Source organism: Sprattus sprattus, assembly GCF_963457725.1.
Source record: "Sprattus sprattus genome assembly, chromosome: 5".
In the NCBI taxonomy this organism is placed as follows: Eukaryota; Metazoa; Chordata; class Actinopteri; order Clupeiformes; family Clupeidae; genus Sprattus; species Sprattus sprattus.
Window position 1 is genome coordinate 11,854,099 of NC_137924.1, and position 20,861 is coordinate 11,874,959.

Below are 20,861 nucleotides of genomic sequence, written 5' to 3' on the forward strand. Positions count from 1 at the left end.
TTAAAATGCCCACCTTGTCAGTGATCTGATGAGGATCGTCTACATCAGTCTGAAAGGTGACTTGGGAGAGAAATTGTTCTGTGCTCTCATGCTGCTCGAGCTGAGAGCACATTTTTCCAGCATGTTAACAAACATGTAATTTCCATAAACACGTCCCGTAATTGACAGCTTGATTCGGGCCCTGCCGGAGAGCTGACAGGCCCTGCTCTGCCGTTTTAATGGAGGCAGCTCCAGTGCAAGGCCGTGCCGCACCGTGCTGCCGGGGCATAATGAGCTTCAGATGGCTTTGCTCCGATTAGACGGTAGAAAAGGCTCGTTGCAAAGCCAGACATTGCAATAAAAAGGTGCTTGCATAATAAGCTTTATCGAATTGGATAAATGCTATGTCCATATTGTAGTCTAGAGTGTTTGCAGTTGAAGACAGATTGCCGTAAATGCAACATAGATCTATGTGCTTGTGTGTTTGCCTGTATATCTCTGTGCGTGTGTGTGTGTTTGCCTGTATATCTCTGTGTGTGTGTTTGCCTGTATATTTGTGTGCGTGTGTGTTTGTGTTTGCCTGTATAACTGTCTGTGTGTGTGTGTGTGTGTGTGTTTGCCTGTATATCTGTGTGTGTGTGTGTGTGTGTGGATGTGTTAAAGATCCTGTAATATTTTGTGTCTTGCATTTTATTTTAAGTTCTACACAGGAGAAGACAAGGTTAGGGGACTTTACACAGCCGCCACACTTCTCACTATCACACACAAGTAATCACACCCACAACCTTGTCTATGTATTCTAACACTTTGGGTTGCATGTTGTTAAAAACATCAACAACAACAAAGAGATGCCTTCATGACCATTTCACAGGGGTTGTCAGGTGGACACCTTCCTTTGTCTGTGCTTCACTGAATTAGGCCCACGACACCTCCAGAAGGCTCACAGTGGTGTTGAAAATGAGAATGAAATTAAGCTGTGGGACTCCTTGTATGTCTACCTGGGCTGACTCCACTGGCTGGTGAACCTCCTCCCTCCACAAGAAGACCGAATGCCGGCGAGGCTTGAAACATGCCACCGCGGCATCGGGTTATTGTGCTGAATTCTAAAAAGGCACTTAAAGCACTGTGGTCACAGAGCAGTGGGTGCAGATGGTGAAAATGAGCGGGTAAAGAAGGGGCCTAAATCTGATAAATGTGTATTGAACAGTGTCTGAGAAAGCTTCAATACATATTTATGGTGACAGGAGTATTTGCAAGTGAATACAAAGGCGAGGGGATTAAACATAACTCTCCATAGAGTGGGTGGTATCATCACTCCCATTCTGGCGTGGGACTCTCTGTTATCTGATCCATCCCCAAGTGCATTGGTGGCAAACACTACAGCGTTATCTCTCGCCGGGGCCTTTCTGGAGAGTTTACAATTTCTCGCTTCGCTGGAGCCTGAGCCGAGCTTGTTACCGCAACAAAGGGAGAGAGGTGGCCTGGATGAGAGCACAAAGCCGGCCTCACCTCTGAACGGACACATTTCCCCCCAGATAACAGACGCCTTGTTGGGCAGCGCTGGGAAGAGCACATGCCTCCGCTGCAGGGAGGGAGTCATGGGAAATTCTGTGAATCCCATTGCCTGCGGACTGGGGCACATTCTAATGCCGAAGCGTGAGAAACATAGACTACAGGACCGACTGGCACTCATAGAGAGTCCTACTCTAACCTGACATTAACTTTAAATCCTCGTATTTGTATCAAAATACAAATCTGATAGAAGAGACAAGACTGCAACAGGAATGATATGACTGAGCTGCCTATGAAAAATAAAAATCTAATTCCGTATTAAAAATAGGGCAAGGGCAGAAAGTTCTGAAGCACCTTTTGTGTGTCACCATAATCATTGGTCAGCTTCAACACATCAGGCAGAATGCATAAAGTTTAACGCTGCATCTCAGTTTTTATTGAGGCTGAATTGAAGGACTATCCGAGATAGGAGCATTATCCCAGTAAGTGTAAATACGAGCAAGGGCAATTTGGGTAGACACAAGAATGCTTACTGTGACAGCGTCGGCATTGTTCTCCTGTGAACTGCACACTGTGAATTTCTATTTTCAGATTTTTACTTGCTGCAGTAATTATCCGCATTGTTGGTGAGAATAAAGAAAATAAAGTGCATGAATATGTCCTGGTCAATTGGATTCTGTCAGTTCAAGCTGAATTGGGTACACATGCAAGCGGCTTGCCAGCTCGTAATAACGATGCTGTTTGCAGGGAACAATCTCCCCTCTAAACAGCTCATCAACAGCGGGGAGAGTCTGTCACCCCGAGCATGGAGTGACATGTCTCCCGCATCTCTGCCTGTTATTAACATGTCTCTTAAAGACAAGCTCAATTATCTGACACTGCCCGTAATTTCCATTCCGTTCCTGGCACAATGTAAAGTTCCTATCCTTTATTTTTTTCCAAGCTGCTCATTTGGATGTAGAACATACTGATGAAGACAAGTGTGGGTGGAGGACAAAACTTGACAAGAAAAAAACGGACAAAAAAAAGCCTCGAGTCAAAGGCATAATCGCATGCCTCCTCTACAGTACTTTCCTGGCGTGCTCAGATCGTCCCTGCACAGTGCATAGGCTACATATGTGCAAATGTAATTATGACTAATATGTATAAACTGGCAGCCCATTAGGCGTCCTCAGCAAATATGATTGATCTGACAAGCCTTGAAAGTGAGTTGATACAGCAATATCCAGGCAATCCGTTGCACCAGACAAATAATAATTAGAAAAACAATAATTAGGGAGCAAAAATACTCATTCTTGCCCTTAAAAAAACCCGCAATACTTGTTTCAGCCTAAAAAACACACTAAAAATGACTTAGGGAGGAGATTGGGACTAGTAGTGGGTTTTTGCCAGCAGCTACCTCCACGCCTTACCTTCCCTATTCTGCATGTCCATAAATGGGGGAGAGGCAGGGCTGCTGTGGGAACCTTGGAGGAAGTGGTAATGATGACAGCTCTAAGTCAGAGTAAGTGCACTAAACCGTATCAAGCTGGTCAATTGCCCAGAACCCATTACTCCTCTCCTGGGACTTGCAGTCTAATGTGCTAGGTTCCCTCCGTGAAAGAGTGACCCACTGTCGACAGAGATATCTTTTGTCATTTAAAAAAAAAAAAAAAGACTAATGTAGGAGACAAGGTTATAAGGACAGGAAGGCGTTTGTCATGTACTCTGCACCAGACAACAGAATGGGCTTTCAATGTCTGAAGGTTTTGAGCTTTTTGTTTAAATGAGAGATGTCCATGTATATCAAACAGCGGTGTCCCTGCTGGTCCGCTTGACATTTGGTGGCTGCAGGTTAACCGTTGGAGCGGTGTGGTTCGGTGTGGGCAGGAGTGTTGGCACTGAGGGGGTAGACTGGCTCAGAGATGGAGCTCAGTGGGAGGGTGAGGCAGCAGACGGCTCTCTGCTTACAGGGTGCTGACCTCTTCCCCACCCCTCTGTCCTCTGCAGCCATTCCAGAGACACACAACTCTGAGGCCACCGCCGTCGCCCGCGCTCATAAAAGTTTTCCCTTCTGCCTCGAAGGAAATGTGTACGTCTCGTCACCGAGACGAGCACGACCTTGAGAGTCACAATCAATCGGCGCACCTAGTGTCACCCGCCGACAGCTACTGTTTGACCAACCATCCACTTCACGCTTTCCCCACATCCCCCGTCCGCGAGAGACAGACAGACAGACAGACGGCGACGGCACTGAAATGGGATGGAAATTGTGCCCGCCCTCAGGGGCAGGGTTGCGGTCCTCTCGGAAAAAAAGAGATGTCCAGAGCCCCACTGCAGAGCGAGGAGTCCAGCTGTGGGCGCCCGGCCCTTGTTTTGCTCTGTGAGACGTGTGTAGAGAAAGTCCTGCACAGATTACAGTCTTCAATCAGTCAGCCAGGAAAATGATATGTACATCATTGTCGCCGCCGCACGCCTCACGGCACTGTCAGGCTGCATGCATATTACCTGTGTCAAAGCTGCCACTGACATGACGGGGGGATATGGAGAGCCATCAGCGGAGCGATGGGTGGTGGGGGACTAGCCTCCTCGACTACAGCGGGCAGCCATCTCCGCAGGGACTCCGCAGTGACCCCACCGAGATTTAGCTGACACCGTTTAATGCACATTTTGGAATGGAGAGAAAAGGGAGAGGGAGGCTATTCATTTCACCACTCGATTCTCTTCTCTTTTTTCATCATTTCTTGGAATGGTTCTTGTCAGATGCTAAGACTGGGGGGCGGAGGGGTGGGGTGGGGTGGGGTCTCTGTACTCAACTGGACAAGCACCAAGTGATGGGTTAGGTTTATCTTTAGCTTCAGAACCTTCAAAAACTCACTAGTCAAGAATGTCAGAAATGACAAAAGGAATGTGAAATACGGCTGTATCCGCACCAGAAATATTTTAATCTTGAGTACACGAAAATGCTCATACAAAACAGATGAGAACAAAGGTCGGCCGCGTTACTTGGAACATCACTTAACATCTTAAATGAAACAACAATGACAAAGAATAACACTATTTAAATGCTGTCCTCCGCAAGTGAACAGTGATGGAAACCTGCAATTTCCACCCAACAAGAAGGCACCTAATTAGACCTGGCAAATAACACATCTCACTCTGTAGAGAGAGAGAGAGAAAGGGGGAGAAAGAGAGAGATAGAGAAAGAGAGAGAGAGATGAGATGTGAAAGGCATTTGCAGCTTGGGTAATTTCTTTCTTCTCTCTCCTCTCTCTCCTACATTCCATTCCTTTCCATTTTAACATCCCACCCAGGCACCTCTGTTAAGCGTTGATGACGAGGAATAGCAGGAAACTCTCGAGGTAAACAAAATCTCGTCCACGCCGCTTTGCCGCTCGCCTGCATGCCCCGTTTGCATAATAGCCACCCTCCACCACCCCAGGATGCAGTTCACCTTGAACAGAAGGGGGCTCCCTTTAGAAAGGGCCCCAATGTCAACAGAAAGACTTTGGCTCGCTCTGACTCCAGTCTCCACTCTCGCCCTGCTGGGGCTCCACGGGGAGGTCACCAAATTGTCTCTGCCACAAAAAAAAAAAAAAAGGAGGAGGAAAAAAAAAAATCACTGACCTGCTACAAAATTGGCCATATTCAGTAGAGAGGGAATATCAGGTTATTGAGTTGATTCATGCTGTGTTTTCATGCCTGGGGAAAATGATCTGCTTCATTGTCTGCCTTCTGCAGTTGATCAAGGGCAAACGTGTGCCTAGAATGCAGAGAGGCTGAGGCCAGATACTTTGCAGAGAGTTTGTTTTTGTGTGTGTGCGCAGAGTGTTTGGAGTCGGCCTGGAGGCCCAGAGGCGGTTCCATCCACGAGCTCCCATCCTTCCCAACTCGTTCCAAACTCGACCCAAATACACAACTGACCATTTCAGAGTGAACTGCTTGTCAACGGTGACTAAATTGCTACTGTGAAATGTTTTATGAAGGAACAAAGTGGTTCCAAGCTTGTACTGGCAGAATCGTAACGTGAGAAGGTACATTTTGATAAAATGCTGGATATATTTCTCCAACCCTGACGTGAAAAAAATCAGACCGCACATGAGCAATAGAGATGAAATGTACCTCTTTCATTTAAAAATGTTGCACCAGAAGATGGTGCGAAAAAACATTCACCTACAGGCTCAAACTACTCTGCTGAAATTGGCCTGGGGACACAATCCCCCACATATTTAGACATTTTGTCACAAATACAGCAGGAAAATGCTGTTATTATGCTACTGTACATGTTGTCCACAGCATCTCCATAGTTATCTTATTTGTGTGCTTTGCACATGAATTGGAATAGAGAAAATGGAAATGCCTAGGGTTAGTGTAAGTGCAATTACACTGCAATTCTTCTGGAGCAGGCCTGGAAAGGAGAGCTCTCCAGCAAAAAAAAACAACACACATTTGGATCTACAAACCACAAACAACCTAAAAGATGATGGAGTACACATGGAATTATACCTCTCTGTCCAAAATCAGGGACTAAATTGCAACCACTGCAACCTCTTTGCTTTTAGATTTTCACTCTGCGTCTTTTTCCAGTGGATGTGTGCCGTCTCCCAAACTACCGAGGAAGACAATCAATCAGAATAGAATAGGCACACACTTAAAAGGGTATCGCTAAGGAAGTGGAAATGCTTTTCTATCAACCTGACATCCACAAAGAGACATCCTGCACAAGCAATCACATATTGTTCTTCTTAAGTTTTATTATTATTTTTCTTTTAATCAATATTCCATTTTTTTGGCGCCATTTCAACTCCTCCATTTTTCATGATACCAATTCCATCGCAGTGCTAACAGGTCCATCCTAATGCTTTGTAGGGTGCTTGTGCGCAGCTAATTGACAGGTCCACTCATTTTGTTTTAATTGCCGTTTCTAATTACCATTGAAATGAATGGGGAAAAGTGCTAGGTCTCTGGTGGTATGACAAGGGTTTCCACACAGCGGATTGTTGGATTCAGAGTGGATGAAGATGGCTAGTAACTTTACAATCACCATGAGAAATAAGAATGAAACATTGACATGCTCTGTATCCTCTGTAAAGCTGATGTGATTGTCATTTTTGCTTGTAATGACACAGCTCATGTTTGTCACATTGCACTCGTAACTTGTAAACACTTGTGTGGAGTAGCCTCAAGCAAACTTGTGGTGTCACTCTTACCCCATGGCCTTTACCGACACATACCGATCTCTCCACTCTTACACCATACACTCTTTTCCCACACATACCGATACCTCAACATTGACCTTTCCAATGCCTATTGTGACAAATTATGTGTGTGCCGCTTTATCATGTTGTTGCAAGCTGTGATACCCAAGGGTGCAGCTTATTAAAAAAAATGTATTTGAGTGATTTACATTTAGCTAACGTAACTTAAACACTGTATCAGCACTGTAGGCTAACATTACCTGGTATATTGACTGATTGAAAACCATGCAGAGAACTCCATTTTCACATTGGCGCCTTTAAACCCTACCATTTGCAGAAATTGTAGTGGTTCGCTTTAAAATCAAATGTTTTGACAAATTCATGGTGTGTTTTGTATGCGTCACCATTTACTGAGATTGTTCGTTCAATTGAATTTTATTTATATAGCGCCAAAACAATAAAATCATCTCAAGGCTCTTTACAGAGCCCAGGGCCTGAACCCCCCTGGAGCAAGTACAAAAGCCAAACGGGCAAGGACAATTTGTCCGTTAACAGGAAGAAACATTGACCAGAACCTCGGCTCATGAGAGAGAGAGGGGGAGGGGGGGGGGGGGGGGGGGGGGGGGGGCGTACCTCTGCTTGAAGCCGGCCAGGTAGAGAGGTCGAAATAGAAACGGGGGGACGGAAGATTGGGTGGCCGAAGGGAAGAGAGAAGAAAGAGAAGGGAGAGGATCCGAAACCTGGCAGATGAATTCATACACCTATCAGGAGAGAGGACAAGATGGGGAGAGAGCATGCAATTATTGTAGAGCAGCTTAGTGGGTATACAGTGTGCTTACTAGGGTAAGTACAGCAATTCAAAAAGAGAAAACTATGTTGATGGTGGCAATTGTTAGATAAAACGTTTTGCGGACCAAGCCTTCATAACTAAATGTATTCACCAGCATTCTAGCGCACTCGCGCTCCAGCAAGCTAGATAGGTGGATGGATGAATGGATGGATTTAAAGTGAGAGAGAGAAAAAGTGAAATGAAAGACATGGAGAAGTTAAATATTAAGATAAAGAAATAGAATAGATAAAAGTTGAATGGATGGATTGAAAATAACAGAGAGAGAGAGAGAGAGAGAGAATGTAGGAAAGAGACAGATACATTAAAGAAACAAGGAAGTTAGATATTAAGATACAAAAAAGAAATTAAGAAATATATGGATAGATAGATAGATATATAGATAGATAGATAGATAGATGAGGAATGAAAGAGAGTACGCGGAAGAGACAGATAGAGCTGCAGGCACTGTAGCAGTGACAGTTGATAACTGACTGTCTCAAGTATTTTATAAAGTATAAAGTGCAACAAAAAAATGTAAACATAGCTGAAGTGTCATTTACAAGACCTACAAAATGGAATTTGGATGAAGCTTCTACATTAAGCGTGCCAAGCTGAATTATTCTCGAAAATTGGTTGGAAGAATGAAAAGAAAATGCCTAGGAATATAAATGTAGTGTTGTGTGTTTCAAGCAGTGTAGTAAGAGGCCTAGGAAGAACAGTACAGTGCTTTGCTTTCCAAGTACTATGATAAAAAAGCCTAAGAATATCTATATAGTACTTTGCTTTGCAAGCACCATAAAAAGCCTAGGGATATCAATACTAATATCAATAATAAAAACATTAATAATAATGAATAATATAATTGAAGTGCTTGTAACATATACATTACAATGACAGATTAGTTCTAAAGAGGTGAATCCTTAAACGCTTTGTGATACTATTTGAATGTCCCTTTTACCGTCACTTGATCAAATAGCACTAGGTAGGTCAGTCCATCACCAAGGCACCAGTGATGAAAAGTCTCTTGATTGCCATCTCATGCTGTAGAGAGAAGGCAAAGACAACAGACGGTCTTCAGAGGAACTAAGTGGTCTCAACAAAGTGGCCGAGTTCTTCCTAGATCTCTCACACAATGAAGGGAGACCATCAACTCATGTTGAATATGGACTGATAAATATCTTAATGGCAGAGTCGTGGGTCAGTGGCGACAGAGAATCGTTGCCCTGTGCCTTGTTGGATGCTATTTATTGCTCATCGAACAGGAGAGTCAGACCTTTCTTTCATTGGGCGAAGTGTTAGCACCCACGTAATTGCATAGGTTACAGCCGTGTTTCTCAACCCCATAAATCCGAACCTGAAATGGTTTACGTGACTTGGTTTGGGCAACTGCATGCTTGATTTAGACAGACAGGTCAACACTAAATCAAAATGGCTCCAACGAACAGAAACATCTCCTAGTTTCAGTTTTAGTGTTGGCCTGTCAGTGGTGGGGTAGTTTTGGTGACATAAGGTAGTCACACTCACAGATCCACCTACATTCATGATTCTGTGTTCTAAAGTTTCACTTATAATATCTTCAGAATAAAACATTTAATTTGTAAAAGTAATTTTGCAACAAAAAAAACCTGGTTTGAATACAAAAAATGACAATGATATTATAGGCACTAATTAATTTTGTTCCTATGGCACATGGTGTTGAGCTGTGTGTGTCTGTGTACCACCATACTCACATGAATTCCCCATTCCTAGAGGGCCTGCTGAAAACGATGCAGCTGCATTGGCAGCTTATCTCTGGGTGGTCCAGCAGAAATGTCCAGCTCTCCTCAGCGGCACTGAAGCAGCGCAACTTATCAGTCTCACAGCACAGCCACAGCCGCGGCCAGCACTGCGGACGGAATCGATACGAGCACACATTCAGAAAACTGACCCATTACTGTAGATCCACAAAATAAATCACCCGATAAAAACATACCACACACATCACACAAAACACAGAATACAACTGGGGACTGGAGGAGATGACGACTACTGATGTGACATGAGGACATCACATCCATCCTCCTATCATGCTCACTACACCCCATCCCTGGATAACACAGAGTAACTCAGAGCCATTCTTAGATTCTTAGCCTCGGAGGCAAGCAAGGTCATATTAGGTGCTCCGGGGCTGATGGCTCCTGCACTTACCTCTCTCAGATACAGATAGCAGCGCTGAACGGCTGTCTGTAAATGGCTGTGTGCACCAACTGGAAAGCTCAGGCTATGACTCATGGGACCGGTGGTGCTTTTTTCCGTGTGGCACTTCTCATTCCGGCAGGGGTGCAGATCATTATTGCAATATTCAGATTACCGTGCACTGAAAATTAATTGGACTAATTAACATACAAGTAAATGATGATACCGTTAACACATTTCATTAACTCAAATTGTCATTCGATGTTCCTCCTGCACTTGGTATTGCATTACAATGAATTGAATTCATTAAATTATGCAAATGAAAGGTGGGATAAAATGGACGTGCCCCTATTTTAACGTTCATGAGGCTACATCTTCTGATCCCCCCCCCCCATCCCTTGGCAAATCAACTCAGAACCATGTGCTTTACATTTTTTTGTTTTTCCTTTGAGGTGAAAGCATTGATAAAAGCACATTTCTAATAATATTCACCCAGCACAGACAAAGATGGCCACAGGCACAATATGGCTGTATGGAGTGTAGACCTGCAAGCTGGGGAGACTTCACAAAAGACAGATTCTTGACTGAGAAGTTGCACACTGCAACAATGACAAAAGACCTGCAAAATAAAATAAGCCGCATAAAAGCATTGTGTAACAGATGAGAGGAAAGTTGACCAAGAAGGTAAAAATATGAGCGACAATGTTCTCCTCCTATACTTCAGAATTAGAACTCATAATTCCCCCACCATTCATTTGTATAAAGGGGCAGCACTATTCTGCAAGATAATTTTGTAGGCTCATTCAGTGGAGCTGAGGCAAAACCCATTACCATCACTCAGCAATTGTGAGCTGCAGCTTGAAAACTTATCTTGCTATTGGCAGGCATGGAGAAATATTTCATTTGGTCTTACATTTAAAAAAGGTTCAGTGAATTCCAATGAGTTCTATTTAAGAAGAAATAAATAGTGGTGAAATACCTATACGGCCTCCACTTTCATGTTGGTTCTGCCCTTGTATTGATTCAAAGGAAATACCATTAAACAGTTACTGAGAGCATTGTTGCTACCTACTCGACCCTCTGGATGCATCTTGTGTCCTACTCAATCTTGTGAATTGCTAGAGGTTTGGTCCTCTCCTCTCTTGTAGTTTGGGGTGGTCATAGGGTCAGCCTGGAGCGTCTGCTCCTGTGGTTGCAGTGACACCTGCTGGACTGTCCAACTGGGGCTACACCCAGTGTTCGAATTAGCCTACACCCACACCACCATCAAGGCTGGGGACTGTCTACCCTGCTGAACGATCTTGAACTCTACACATCATTTCAGACAAATAGCACGTTTAGCTCAGATGTAGATCCAGCAAGGTGTCACGATAGGTTCAAATAGTAACACATTTACTGCAGACTATCCCAAATCTTTTCAACTAATGGCCATTTGAGTTCTCCACTCTCTATCAGAAAACAAGACACCTCACCACAGTGCTCAGTTTAGTCATTTTAGTGTGAAATAAAACGCTGCCCTCAAAAGTGGGCATTGTACAACAATTTTAGGCTTTTGTTGGAAACAAAACAAAAAAAAGACTACCATAATCCCAAAAGTACACCCAAAGGTTAAAATGCTATTTATAGTGAATATGACAAAAAAGACATCACAAGACAAAAAAAAACATGTTAACAATGCCGTCCTCAAATTGTGAATCTCTAAACAATGACAATCATAACAAAAAAATCAAATGTCAAAAATAGTGTTTTATTTATTACCACTGAATGTGTAGTATTCTTCAGTTCCACCGAGGTGGATGTGAAATCTTATGTGGTCTGGAGTGGGCTGCTGCCACACATCCAGAAAAAAAGAAAGAAAAACAATCGCCACTCCAGCGTCGCCACACACACAACTCACTACAACCCTTCAATTAGACATGGCAGAATCTCGAACAACGACGCCAGGAGCATAGCGACAGAAAGGAAAGAAATCATAGACTACTTGATAGAAACAGGCAGGAAAAAACAGAATAGATTAACAAAAAAAACAAAATAAGTCATACTGAGACATATACATACAATGACAGAGCAAGTTTATAACAGTATTCTAGGCAGTATATAAAAGTTTGTTTTTCCAATTTTTTTTTTTTTTTTTACAAAAAGATCATATCAAACTGCAACTGATGCAAACATTAATAAAAGGGTACATTTGCCTTGCACTCTGGATGACAAATAAGTTAAAGGTGCAGCATCCCTTAACCTGGCTACAGTCTGGAGCAAGGGCTATAGGAGGCGGAGGCGCCGGGAGAAAGGGAATTTGGAAGGGGTGTGGGGGGCAGTCATTCAAAAACCCTGACAGGTACAGCTTGACACAGCACAGGTAATATGGCGGCTGCATAATTCAGCTTCTCTTTTGGTCCGACACCAAATGACACGTGTGTGTGTGTGAGTGTGTGTGTGTGTGTGTGTGCAACTCCCTGCTAAAGTATCAGGCACGGCAGGGGAGCGCTCGCTCCTTTGTGCCTCCTGACAGTACTGCATGACCAAGTCTCGCTGAGAATTAAGTCAAATTTGGCAATTTTTCAACCCTCAAGCATACGTTTTTTTTCGTAAAAAGAACTCTAGGATCTGAATTTCGATTCCTTTTGCAAAAAAAAAAAATCTTTTGCTTTTCAGTTTTTTTTGTCTCCTACAAAAGTTACACGCTTTGAATATCATACATATTTAAAAGGTAATTTTAAAATGAGATTTTGATAGCACAAAGAACAGTTCACTATGTAAAGCCTAATATAAATAGCTTTCCGCTTCAAAGACTTGATTTTGCAAGTAATGCATATAACAGCAGATCAACTGTAGACCTTTGAGAAGAAAAAAAAAATATACAAAAACCTTTTTAATTACATGATTGTTCCATTTTTGACCCCTGCAATATTCACCAAGACGACCGCGCAAACCTTCTAGACAGGTGCGCACGCATTCAAACAGATGTCATCGGAAAAAGAAAGCAAGAACAATTCATAAATGCTATTGAGGAAATTCTGTGTAATTTAAATGTACATGGTGCACTAGTGAGAACTCACGAGTGCTGCCGCAGCTGCTTGGCTGTGCCCAATCAGAAGCTTAGACACTTGCTGAAATTAACGCTTCACGTGTTAGGTAGTGCCACACACCCTCAACCCATGGCCAACGACGATCACACACACACGTCCACCAAAACTTTACAAACACATCAGACTCACAGCACTCGAGCGATTCCTATGACTTCTGACGCCGTCCTTCGCGTCTCCATTCAAACTAACATTTATGGAAAAGTAGCTCGGAGAGCACATGCAAAAAAACAAACTGCTAGATTATGATCCAAAATAAGGCATTTCAGTGTGTGTTTACATGAGCTGAAACTGATAATTCATTTCCTCTTGTTAAAATATATATATATATATATATTTACGTACATATATATACTGTATGCGTGTGTACAAAACAAAGAAGAAGAGAAAAAAAACAAGGAAATAAACAGACAAGTGAGGAGAAGTTCATCCGATGCAGTTGAGGCCGTGAGGTTGGGGGGCGTGGAGGCGAAAGGGGAGCTCAGGAGGAGCTCAGGAGGAGGTGCAGGGGGCCTGTGGGGCACTGGAGGGAGGTGGTCACTCCATGACCTCGCTGGCCGAGACGGTGACTAGCTGCAGGGGGATCTCGGTGGTGGAGAGCACATCCTGCTGGCCCTGCTGGATGTTGGTGAGGATGAGCGTGGTGCCGCTGGCCGTGATCAGGCTGTCCGACGAGGCCGTGGAGTCGGCGCTGGCCACCACCGCGCCGCCCCCACCGCCAGAGTTCGTGCCCTTCTTGTTCTGGTGCGTCTTGATGTGCTTGGCCAGGTGGTCGCTGCGCATGAAGCGCTTGGAACATTCGGGACAGACAAACTTCTTCTCTCCTGCAGGCAGAGTGGAGGGAGGATTATCAGACAAATTAGAGGATTATTCTGCATAAATGTGCTTCAGACAGAGGGGGGGTGGGGGGGGGAGGGGTTGGAAACACACCTCCTGGAGCATAAAATGAGGTTTCCAGGGGAAATTTAAATGCCAGCACTTCTCAAAGTACGCGCACACTGAGTAATTCAAAATTAGGGGAGGCTTGTGACTGCGGTAAATGCCATTACTGGGGTTCTTAAACAGGCCCCCTAACGAGGACGCACGCAGGGGCAGATGGAGAGCTGTCGCACGGCCAGACTGAATGAGACACCCCCTGACTCTCTGTGTGTGTGTGAGTGTGTGTGTGTGTGTGTGTGTGTGTACCTGTGTGTGTCCGCCGGTGTCTCTGCAGCTCATCGCTGCGTGTGAACCTCTTGCCGCAGAAAGACCAGGAGCAGACGAAGGGGCGCTCCCCGGAGTGCCAGCGCAAGTGTGCCCGCAGGTGAGACGTCTTCCCGTACACCTTACCACAGCCCGGAATGTGGCAGATGTGCTGTTTCTTCTTGCCCATGTTTGAGCCCCTGTTACAAACACACAAACACAAACACACAAACACAAACACACAAACACAAACACAAACAAACATTGGAGTCTGAGTAATTGATTCTTAACTTCACCATCAATGTGCAGATTATGGATATTAGGGTCCTATAATTTCTGCGATGAGGACAACAAAAACACAATCATGGAATTTAGTAATAAAAATGGAAACGTGCAAAAAGTTATTAGCTACATTTTTGCCTTTGTGAGTGTCACAGGCACATCAAAGACAGCTAGCCATAGTTCATGAAACAGCAATTTGGTGAATCTCATTATATTAATGTCTCGCGTTCAATACAGTCATTGCAAAACTGATGGCGAAATAGACGCATCCCTTCTCACTGTGTACCGAACAGGAAATACAAGTTACAAGTTGTAGACTGATTGACTTGTATTGGTTCTGCGTGGTCAGGAACGTCAATGTTAGCTTGTGGGTTGGACTGCTAACTTCTTTTTTTTATATAAAACATATGCCACTAGAAATTGAGACTGTAAAGAAATATCCTTTTTGTCACAATTTAAAAAAAAGCCTATGCTCTATGTATGTTCCAGATACAGTATGCCCTAAAGTTAGCATGCTTACCAGTAAGCCCTGGCCTGTCCTCTCTCATAATACAACTTTGTACCTCAAGAGGTCAATAAGTGTACAGCCAGAGCAAAGTTTACCATCACAGGTAGAAACCCGGCTGTCAAGATGGTGTTTATTTGCCAAATCCCATTTCAGAGTCCAAAATGTATGTAAATGGATTGCTCCATTTTTTATAACTACACATCCCGAATCCATTTTCCGAGTACGGGACAGAAATTATAAATGTACCCAGGTAAGCATTGCTATCCTACGGTGCTTCCCAGTTGTACTCTGAAAACGGAAATTTCTACAGGAACGCCTTCTGAAGTAAGAATTCAAACTCGGAAAGTCGGACGAACATCACCAACCCCGACTTCAGAATCCAAGATAGCTGCCGCTACGCATCAACTTCTTCTATTTAATTTCAACTCTGTCTTCCGTCTTATTTATTGCTCGTTAAATCAGTCGTACACGCAGTACTGTATATGTGGGCATGTTACTGGGGTGTTTCTATGTGCAAAAATGCCACATGATGCGTTATTATCAACTGGGGTTGCTAACAATTGCTAACAACACCAATTGGAATTGCATGTTTTCCAACATGTTACTGGAATGTGGTCAACTCGGCTTTGATGTCATTCCCAGCTACGAGTTCCGACTTATCACATAGTATGAACAAGTATATCAGTAGTAAGCCAATCAGTTCTGTTGCGTTCCATTTACCTTAATGCTGATTATAAAGCCTTACATTATTTTTAACACGTCAGATTTTTTTAACAGTTAACGTATTCTAGCTAATCTACTCAATTCCATAGGCTTTGAAATGTGCCTAGCCATAAATGGTCCTGTTTTGTAAACGTACAGAAAATGATAGCGATAGATAGATATGCTAATACTCAACCATTAGCCTATAATTTGCTCCTGAATATTTACCTAAACCAATAATCCAATGACTATAAAGGTTGGATTGATAACGAATAAATAGTAACAACAATACTTATTATTATTACTACAAAGGCTTCCTAAATGAAACAGGATGCAGGATGTTTGTTAACATGGAAGCCAGATTTTACAGTTTTGCAGATTTTCAACTCTGATTCAAATGAAAAATATGTCCGGTTCAATTTGCACATTTGGCTTTTCCCAACTTTTTCAGAATGTTCCTCACTCTATCAAACCTTATGTATACTTAATATGTATATATATATATATATAAGGTGTATATATGTACTACACAACTTGCACTAATCAAGGATTTGGATTACATCATTATACTCCAGACCTCCCAAAGAGCCTGGCAGAGAGATCTGGCCCTCCTAAGAAAAGGTTTGGGGACCCCTGATGTAGACATTATACAAGTGATTTACTGACTCAGTACAAGTCTTATAACTGGAAACCGGAAGGTAATCTCCCCTTAAAATACATATGCAACTTTTTCATTCTATAAAATCTGATTGAAAATGATAGTAAATTAAACTGTATTTGTAGTTTAGCATCGCTACCCTACACTCCCTACCCTATTCCAACATAGGCCTGTCACCTCAACAGAAAATAACCGTGTGCAAAAGCACAGCAGCCAATGTTCTGACTACATTTTTGGATTGGACATATGATTTGATTATAATCAAACTGATAAAAACCGAATTTAGAAAAACAAAATGGGCCCTGGGATATGCTTACTCCGAGTGGAAATCCTCATGATACAATATTGCCATGATGAATCACTCTTAGGGATTTGCCATTTGCCAAGAATCTACATATGTTTTTATTTCTTCAGTTTTTTCTTTTGAATAAATTTGAGAACATTTCTAAAATCCTGTTTTTGCTTTGTCATTATGGGTCCCGAGGGTAGGTTGATGAGGGAAAAAATGAATTTTGATTTTGCCATAAGGCTGCAACATCACAAAATGTGAAAAAGTGGGGTCTTTCTGAACGCACTGTGGCCTCCTCTGTGTGTTCCTGGATCTTTAGAATTTTTAGCTAAGTAACCTAACTACGTGGCTAATGGAGATGGATTTTATTTTTTCATTACAAAAAAAACTAACAAAAACAAACACTATTCTTTACGCAAATCAAATTGAAACAGTAAAAAAGTAATTCAAGATAATAATTGAGTAAAATTAAAATAAAATTCTCCCTTAAGGACATGACGGGGTAACAAACGCACCTACTAAGACACATAAAATTGCCGCGTATTTAATCTGACCATATTCAGAAAGAAATACTCTGTATAGGCTAATCCTCCATGGCGTACTGTCCAGGTTTTGCTCACCTTCCTCCAGCCTCCTTGCAGTTAGGGCAGGTGCATGCCACCCTCCGTAGCCTCTTGCCCTCCTGGGTCAGCTGCTCTCCGTCCTCGTCCACCAGCCTGACGCGGAGGTGCGACAGGTCGCTGGTGTTCAGAGTCGAGTCGCTGCTCAGCTGCCACTCCTCGTCCGGCTCCTCTTTTATGTGAATGTCTGCAAGAGAGGACATGTGCAATACAGCGTACAACAACCAGATATGCATATGATATACATGTGTGTCAATCAATGAGCATATGGTACTGCCGCTGATATCAAGGCAGAAATATGCATGGTTTTGCTTCACATATGCAAACGTTTGAGCACCAAACATCAGGCCTTAATACATTATGCTGGGTCTACTTACATTGCCCTGAATAATAACCTAGGAAAATGAGGGCATCAAAGAAGAGAAAGAAGATTCCTTATTACAGATATGTCCAAAATGTAGCACCACTTCATCCAGAGAGATTGCCAGGCAATATGGCCAATATATATGAACATCAAATAAGTCAAGCAAGTCTTGCCAGTGAACCTCAACCTGTTTTATGATCTTGTGTATCTGTGTCTATCTATTAAGGGCATAGACTCTAGTAAAATCAGTCATCCTTAACATCCAAATACCACTGTGAGACCCGGACCATAAAAACCAGGAGCAGACAAATCATCTGCCATAAAACCAGATGTATTTGCATGTCAGTTTTACTGGGAATCACGGAGCCGCATTCTTTTAAACACTTCCGAGGTTCTGGTTGGACACAACCAACCAGCATACAATCAACTAACATTATGTTACATTCTATAGGATGTTCTGACAAAATTCTGTGTTCTGAAATATACATAATCTGAGTGTAAAATCACTGCCAAAAAAAAATAAAAAATTCGCACTTCTGTACAAAAATAATTTCTCATCAGCAAAATGCCATTCAAGTTAATAAACATTATTGAGACACTTCCGGTTGTGAAGAGAGCGAGGGTAGGATTTACCTCCTGGGCTGTCCGTCTCATCCGCCTGCTGGAACTGGATCCCTGCCTGAGCCACAGAGTTCACGGTGACCGTCTGCAGGTTGGGGATCTGGCCTGAGCCGATGCTGATCTGGTTGGACCCCAGCGTGGCGCCCTGGCCCAGGGAGAGCGTCTGCACGGGGGCCAGCGTTATCTGCTGCGTGGGCGCCGTCTGCAGCTGGAGGTTCTGCAGGCCCTGCACACCCTGCACCTGGAAGGTCTGCCACTGGATCTGGCCACTGGGCGTTACCGTCTGAGCCTGGATGAGGAAGGTGCCCGGGTTGATGAGCTGCACGTTCTGCAGGGCCTGCGCACCACCCTGCACCTGGCCGTCGCTGCTCTGCATCGGCACCTGCTGCAGCTGGATGATAGACTGGCCCGAGGACACCTGGATGCTCTGCACCTGGTTCTGCTGCTGCTGCTGCAGGAAGCCCTCGGCCAGGCCCGAGGTGTCCACCTGCTCTGAGCCAGCAGAGACGGCAGTGGCCTGCGTCAGCACCCCTGTGCCGTCTATTGTCTCGGGCAGGTGGGTGACGGTGGAGGACGGGATGGCAGCTGACGCGGAGGACGTCGTAGGCACGTACATGTCTTGGGTGGCAGTGTCGCCCACTTTCTCCGAGCCATCTGTCGATTGGCCGGCCATTATGAAGTGTCCGTCGGCAGTGAGCCCCGTGGCTATCGTCTGTGCCCCCGACAGCCCTAATGAGTCCAGGTCCACGCTGTTTATGGGGACAAAGGTGATGTTCCCGGGCAAGCCCATAGGCACATTAGTGACAACCTGACCTTGGCTGTTGAAGGCAGAGCTGCCCAGAGACACTCCCTGGATCTGCTGGACGTGGCCAGTCTGTGATATGAGGTTCTGGTGGTTGGTAAGGAGGTCACTGGAGGACGATACGCTAATGGTCTGGCTGCCGTCGGGCAAGATCTGGATCTGCCCGACGCCGTCCTGGCCCAGTGCGGACGCGTCCACCGTGGAGGTGGAGAAGCCCAGTTGCCCATCAGCCGTCTGGATCTGTGGGATCACCTGGTACTGGATATTAGGCACTGCGTTGGCTGAGCCGTCCACGCCCGACGTCACAAAGATGGGCTGGCTCTGGAGGCTCTGAAGTACGTACTGTCCATTAGACGTCACAAGCCCCGTGTTGGGGATGTGCACGATGCCCGGCTCCTCTTTTACACTTGTGGGGGTTAAGGCCTCCCATCGTTCTGTCGTCCCTGTTAACTGGATGGAGGTGAGGTCTGTTGTCGTCTATGGGGGGGGGGCAAATCACAGATTAATCCCACTTCCCTTCTTGCTTGGAAGTTGAACTGCTTTTCTGTTTAATCATGCTGAAACAAGGGTAGATAGGAGCACTACTTGTCTGCCTTCTATAACAGATGCATAACTCTCCCTATGCATTGGGTAGGCCACAGGAGAAGAGGGCATGCTTGATGGTGTCTGATTGTTCACACGAGTTGTTGAAATCAGTGGATCTGACACAAACAACACAAAGACATGCTTAGTGATTTAGAAATATGTCAAATGTGGCCCACGGCGTCCGGTTTTAATCTCTTGCCCAGTTCACGGGACCCACTTTCATAAACAACATTAGGAGAGCTTATCAATAACGTGGATCTCCATTTTGAATAGACTCTCAGAACAAGTCAATTCGTGGCAATGAAACGACCTATTGTTCTAACGAAATCGCTTGGATAGACTGGCTTGGTTAAGTTGTCATCCCAACATCAGAGGGGGTGACTTACCACTACAGAGGCAGCACCGTTATCTCCCTCTGACGATGGCGACCCAATCTTGCTGCAGGTAGCTGCCAGCATAGCGAGCGGTGACGGCGGAGCGTCCTACCCACAATGGGCGGGTTTTAAAAGAAGAAAGTGGGTGGCCGTTAGTCCGGAGCCACACAGGAAGTACGACTTTTTTACAACAAATTTTAAAACGTGTGAACTTCACAAAGCACCATGCACTAACAACACCCCTTGCAGAAGAGCATGCGAGAAACGAATGAAAAAAAATACCTGATCTCCTCTGCTACCATCTTGCTGCAGAAAATCGCCTTGACTGCTGTCCACGTCTAAGGCAGCCATTTCCTCTTGTTTCACTGGCTGTTCAGGGGCTACAAAAAGCCACAGTAAGAAGGAAACGAAGCAAAACAAACCACTTAGCTACGCACTTCACTTAACTTTAAAATCGCTAAAACATTATAAACACGCGCAACAACTTAAGAGCACTTACAATACTTCGATATCCATGCGACATGAGAAGACGGATAAGCTAAAGAGTATCCAAGCTATGTTAGCAAACAGCTTTGCTCTAGTAAGATTAGCCAGCCAAACAACTGCAAACCAAGCTAGCTCAACACTTGGCTAACATTAGCTTAGCCAGGGGCTGCAGGAACCCTATACGGAAAGTCGTATTTGTATTTGTATTTTACATACCAGTCATTGCGTGGATTACATTAATTGGAATAAAAATCTCGGTTTAATCACACGCCATACATGATTATATTAATCGGAGGCGGGCTGCGATCGGTGATTCGAGTCAATTTTTTTCTATTTTGATTGACGGTGCGGGAAACACAAAAGGTGGGGCTTCTAAGCTTGACTGTAAAATTTTCGTCACTCACAGGAAGTCCCGCCGTTCTTCTTAAACTCAATTGGCTGCTGCTCTTACACCCGTGAATTGCCATTAGTCAGATCACACGACAATCATTTCATGAGTCGACTGTTTCCTGTTTGCATTCTCACAGGAAGGGAATCGGTTGCAGTTTTTGCTAGCTATCTTAGCTAGCTAGGTAACTAGCTGTATGTCTAAGAACAATTCATGTATTATGTGGTTGTCATTTTTGATGT

At 44.1% G+C, this 20,861-nt stretch overlaps 1 protein-coding gene across 4 annotated transcripts; it reads right to left on the reverse strand.

Moving 5' to 3' along the window:
• Positions 1-11,234: 11,234 nt before the first annotated feature.
• sp3a (sp3a transcription factor) lies at positions 11,235-20,582 on the reverse strand. Of its 4 annotated transcripts, XM_080838719.1 has the most exons (8): positions 20,448-20,582; positions 20,028-20,125; positions 19,758-19,853; positions 17,997-19,263; positions 17,377-17,394; positions 17,000-17,186; positions 13,944-14,140; positions 11,235-13,582 (listed from the first exon to the last, which is right to left on the reverse strand). In XM_080838719.1, the coding sequence occupies exons 1-8, from the start codon at positions 20,452-20,454 to the stop codon at positions 13,296-13,298; spliced, it is 2,157 nt and encodes a 718-aa protein (XP_080694845.1). In that variant the 5' UTR covers positions 20,455-20,582; the 3' UTR covers positions 11,235-13,295. The 4 variants fall into 4 exon arrangements, with proteins under 4 accessions (XP_080694845.1, XP_080694847.1, XP_080694846.1 ...); XM_080838721.1 differs by lacking the exon at positions 19,758-19,853; XM_080838720.1 differs by lacking the exon at positions 17,377-17,394.
• Positions 20,583-20,861: the final 279 nt, after the last annotated feature.

Excerpts from the sequence above, each read along its gene's own strand:
- sp3a (XM_080838719.1), bottom strand. Across the intron at positions 19,854-20,027 it reads ATGGTAGCAGAGGAGATCAG|GACGCTCCGCCGTCACCGCT; the intron begins GTATTTTTTTTC and ends CATTGTGGGTAG. Across the intron at positions 13,583-13,943 it reads ACACCGGCGGACACACACAG|GAGAGAAGAAGTTTGTCTGT; the intron begins GTACACACACAC and ends CTCTGCCTGCAG.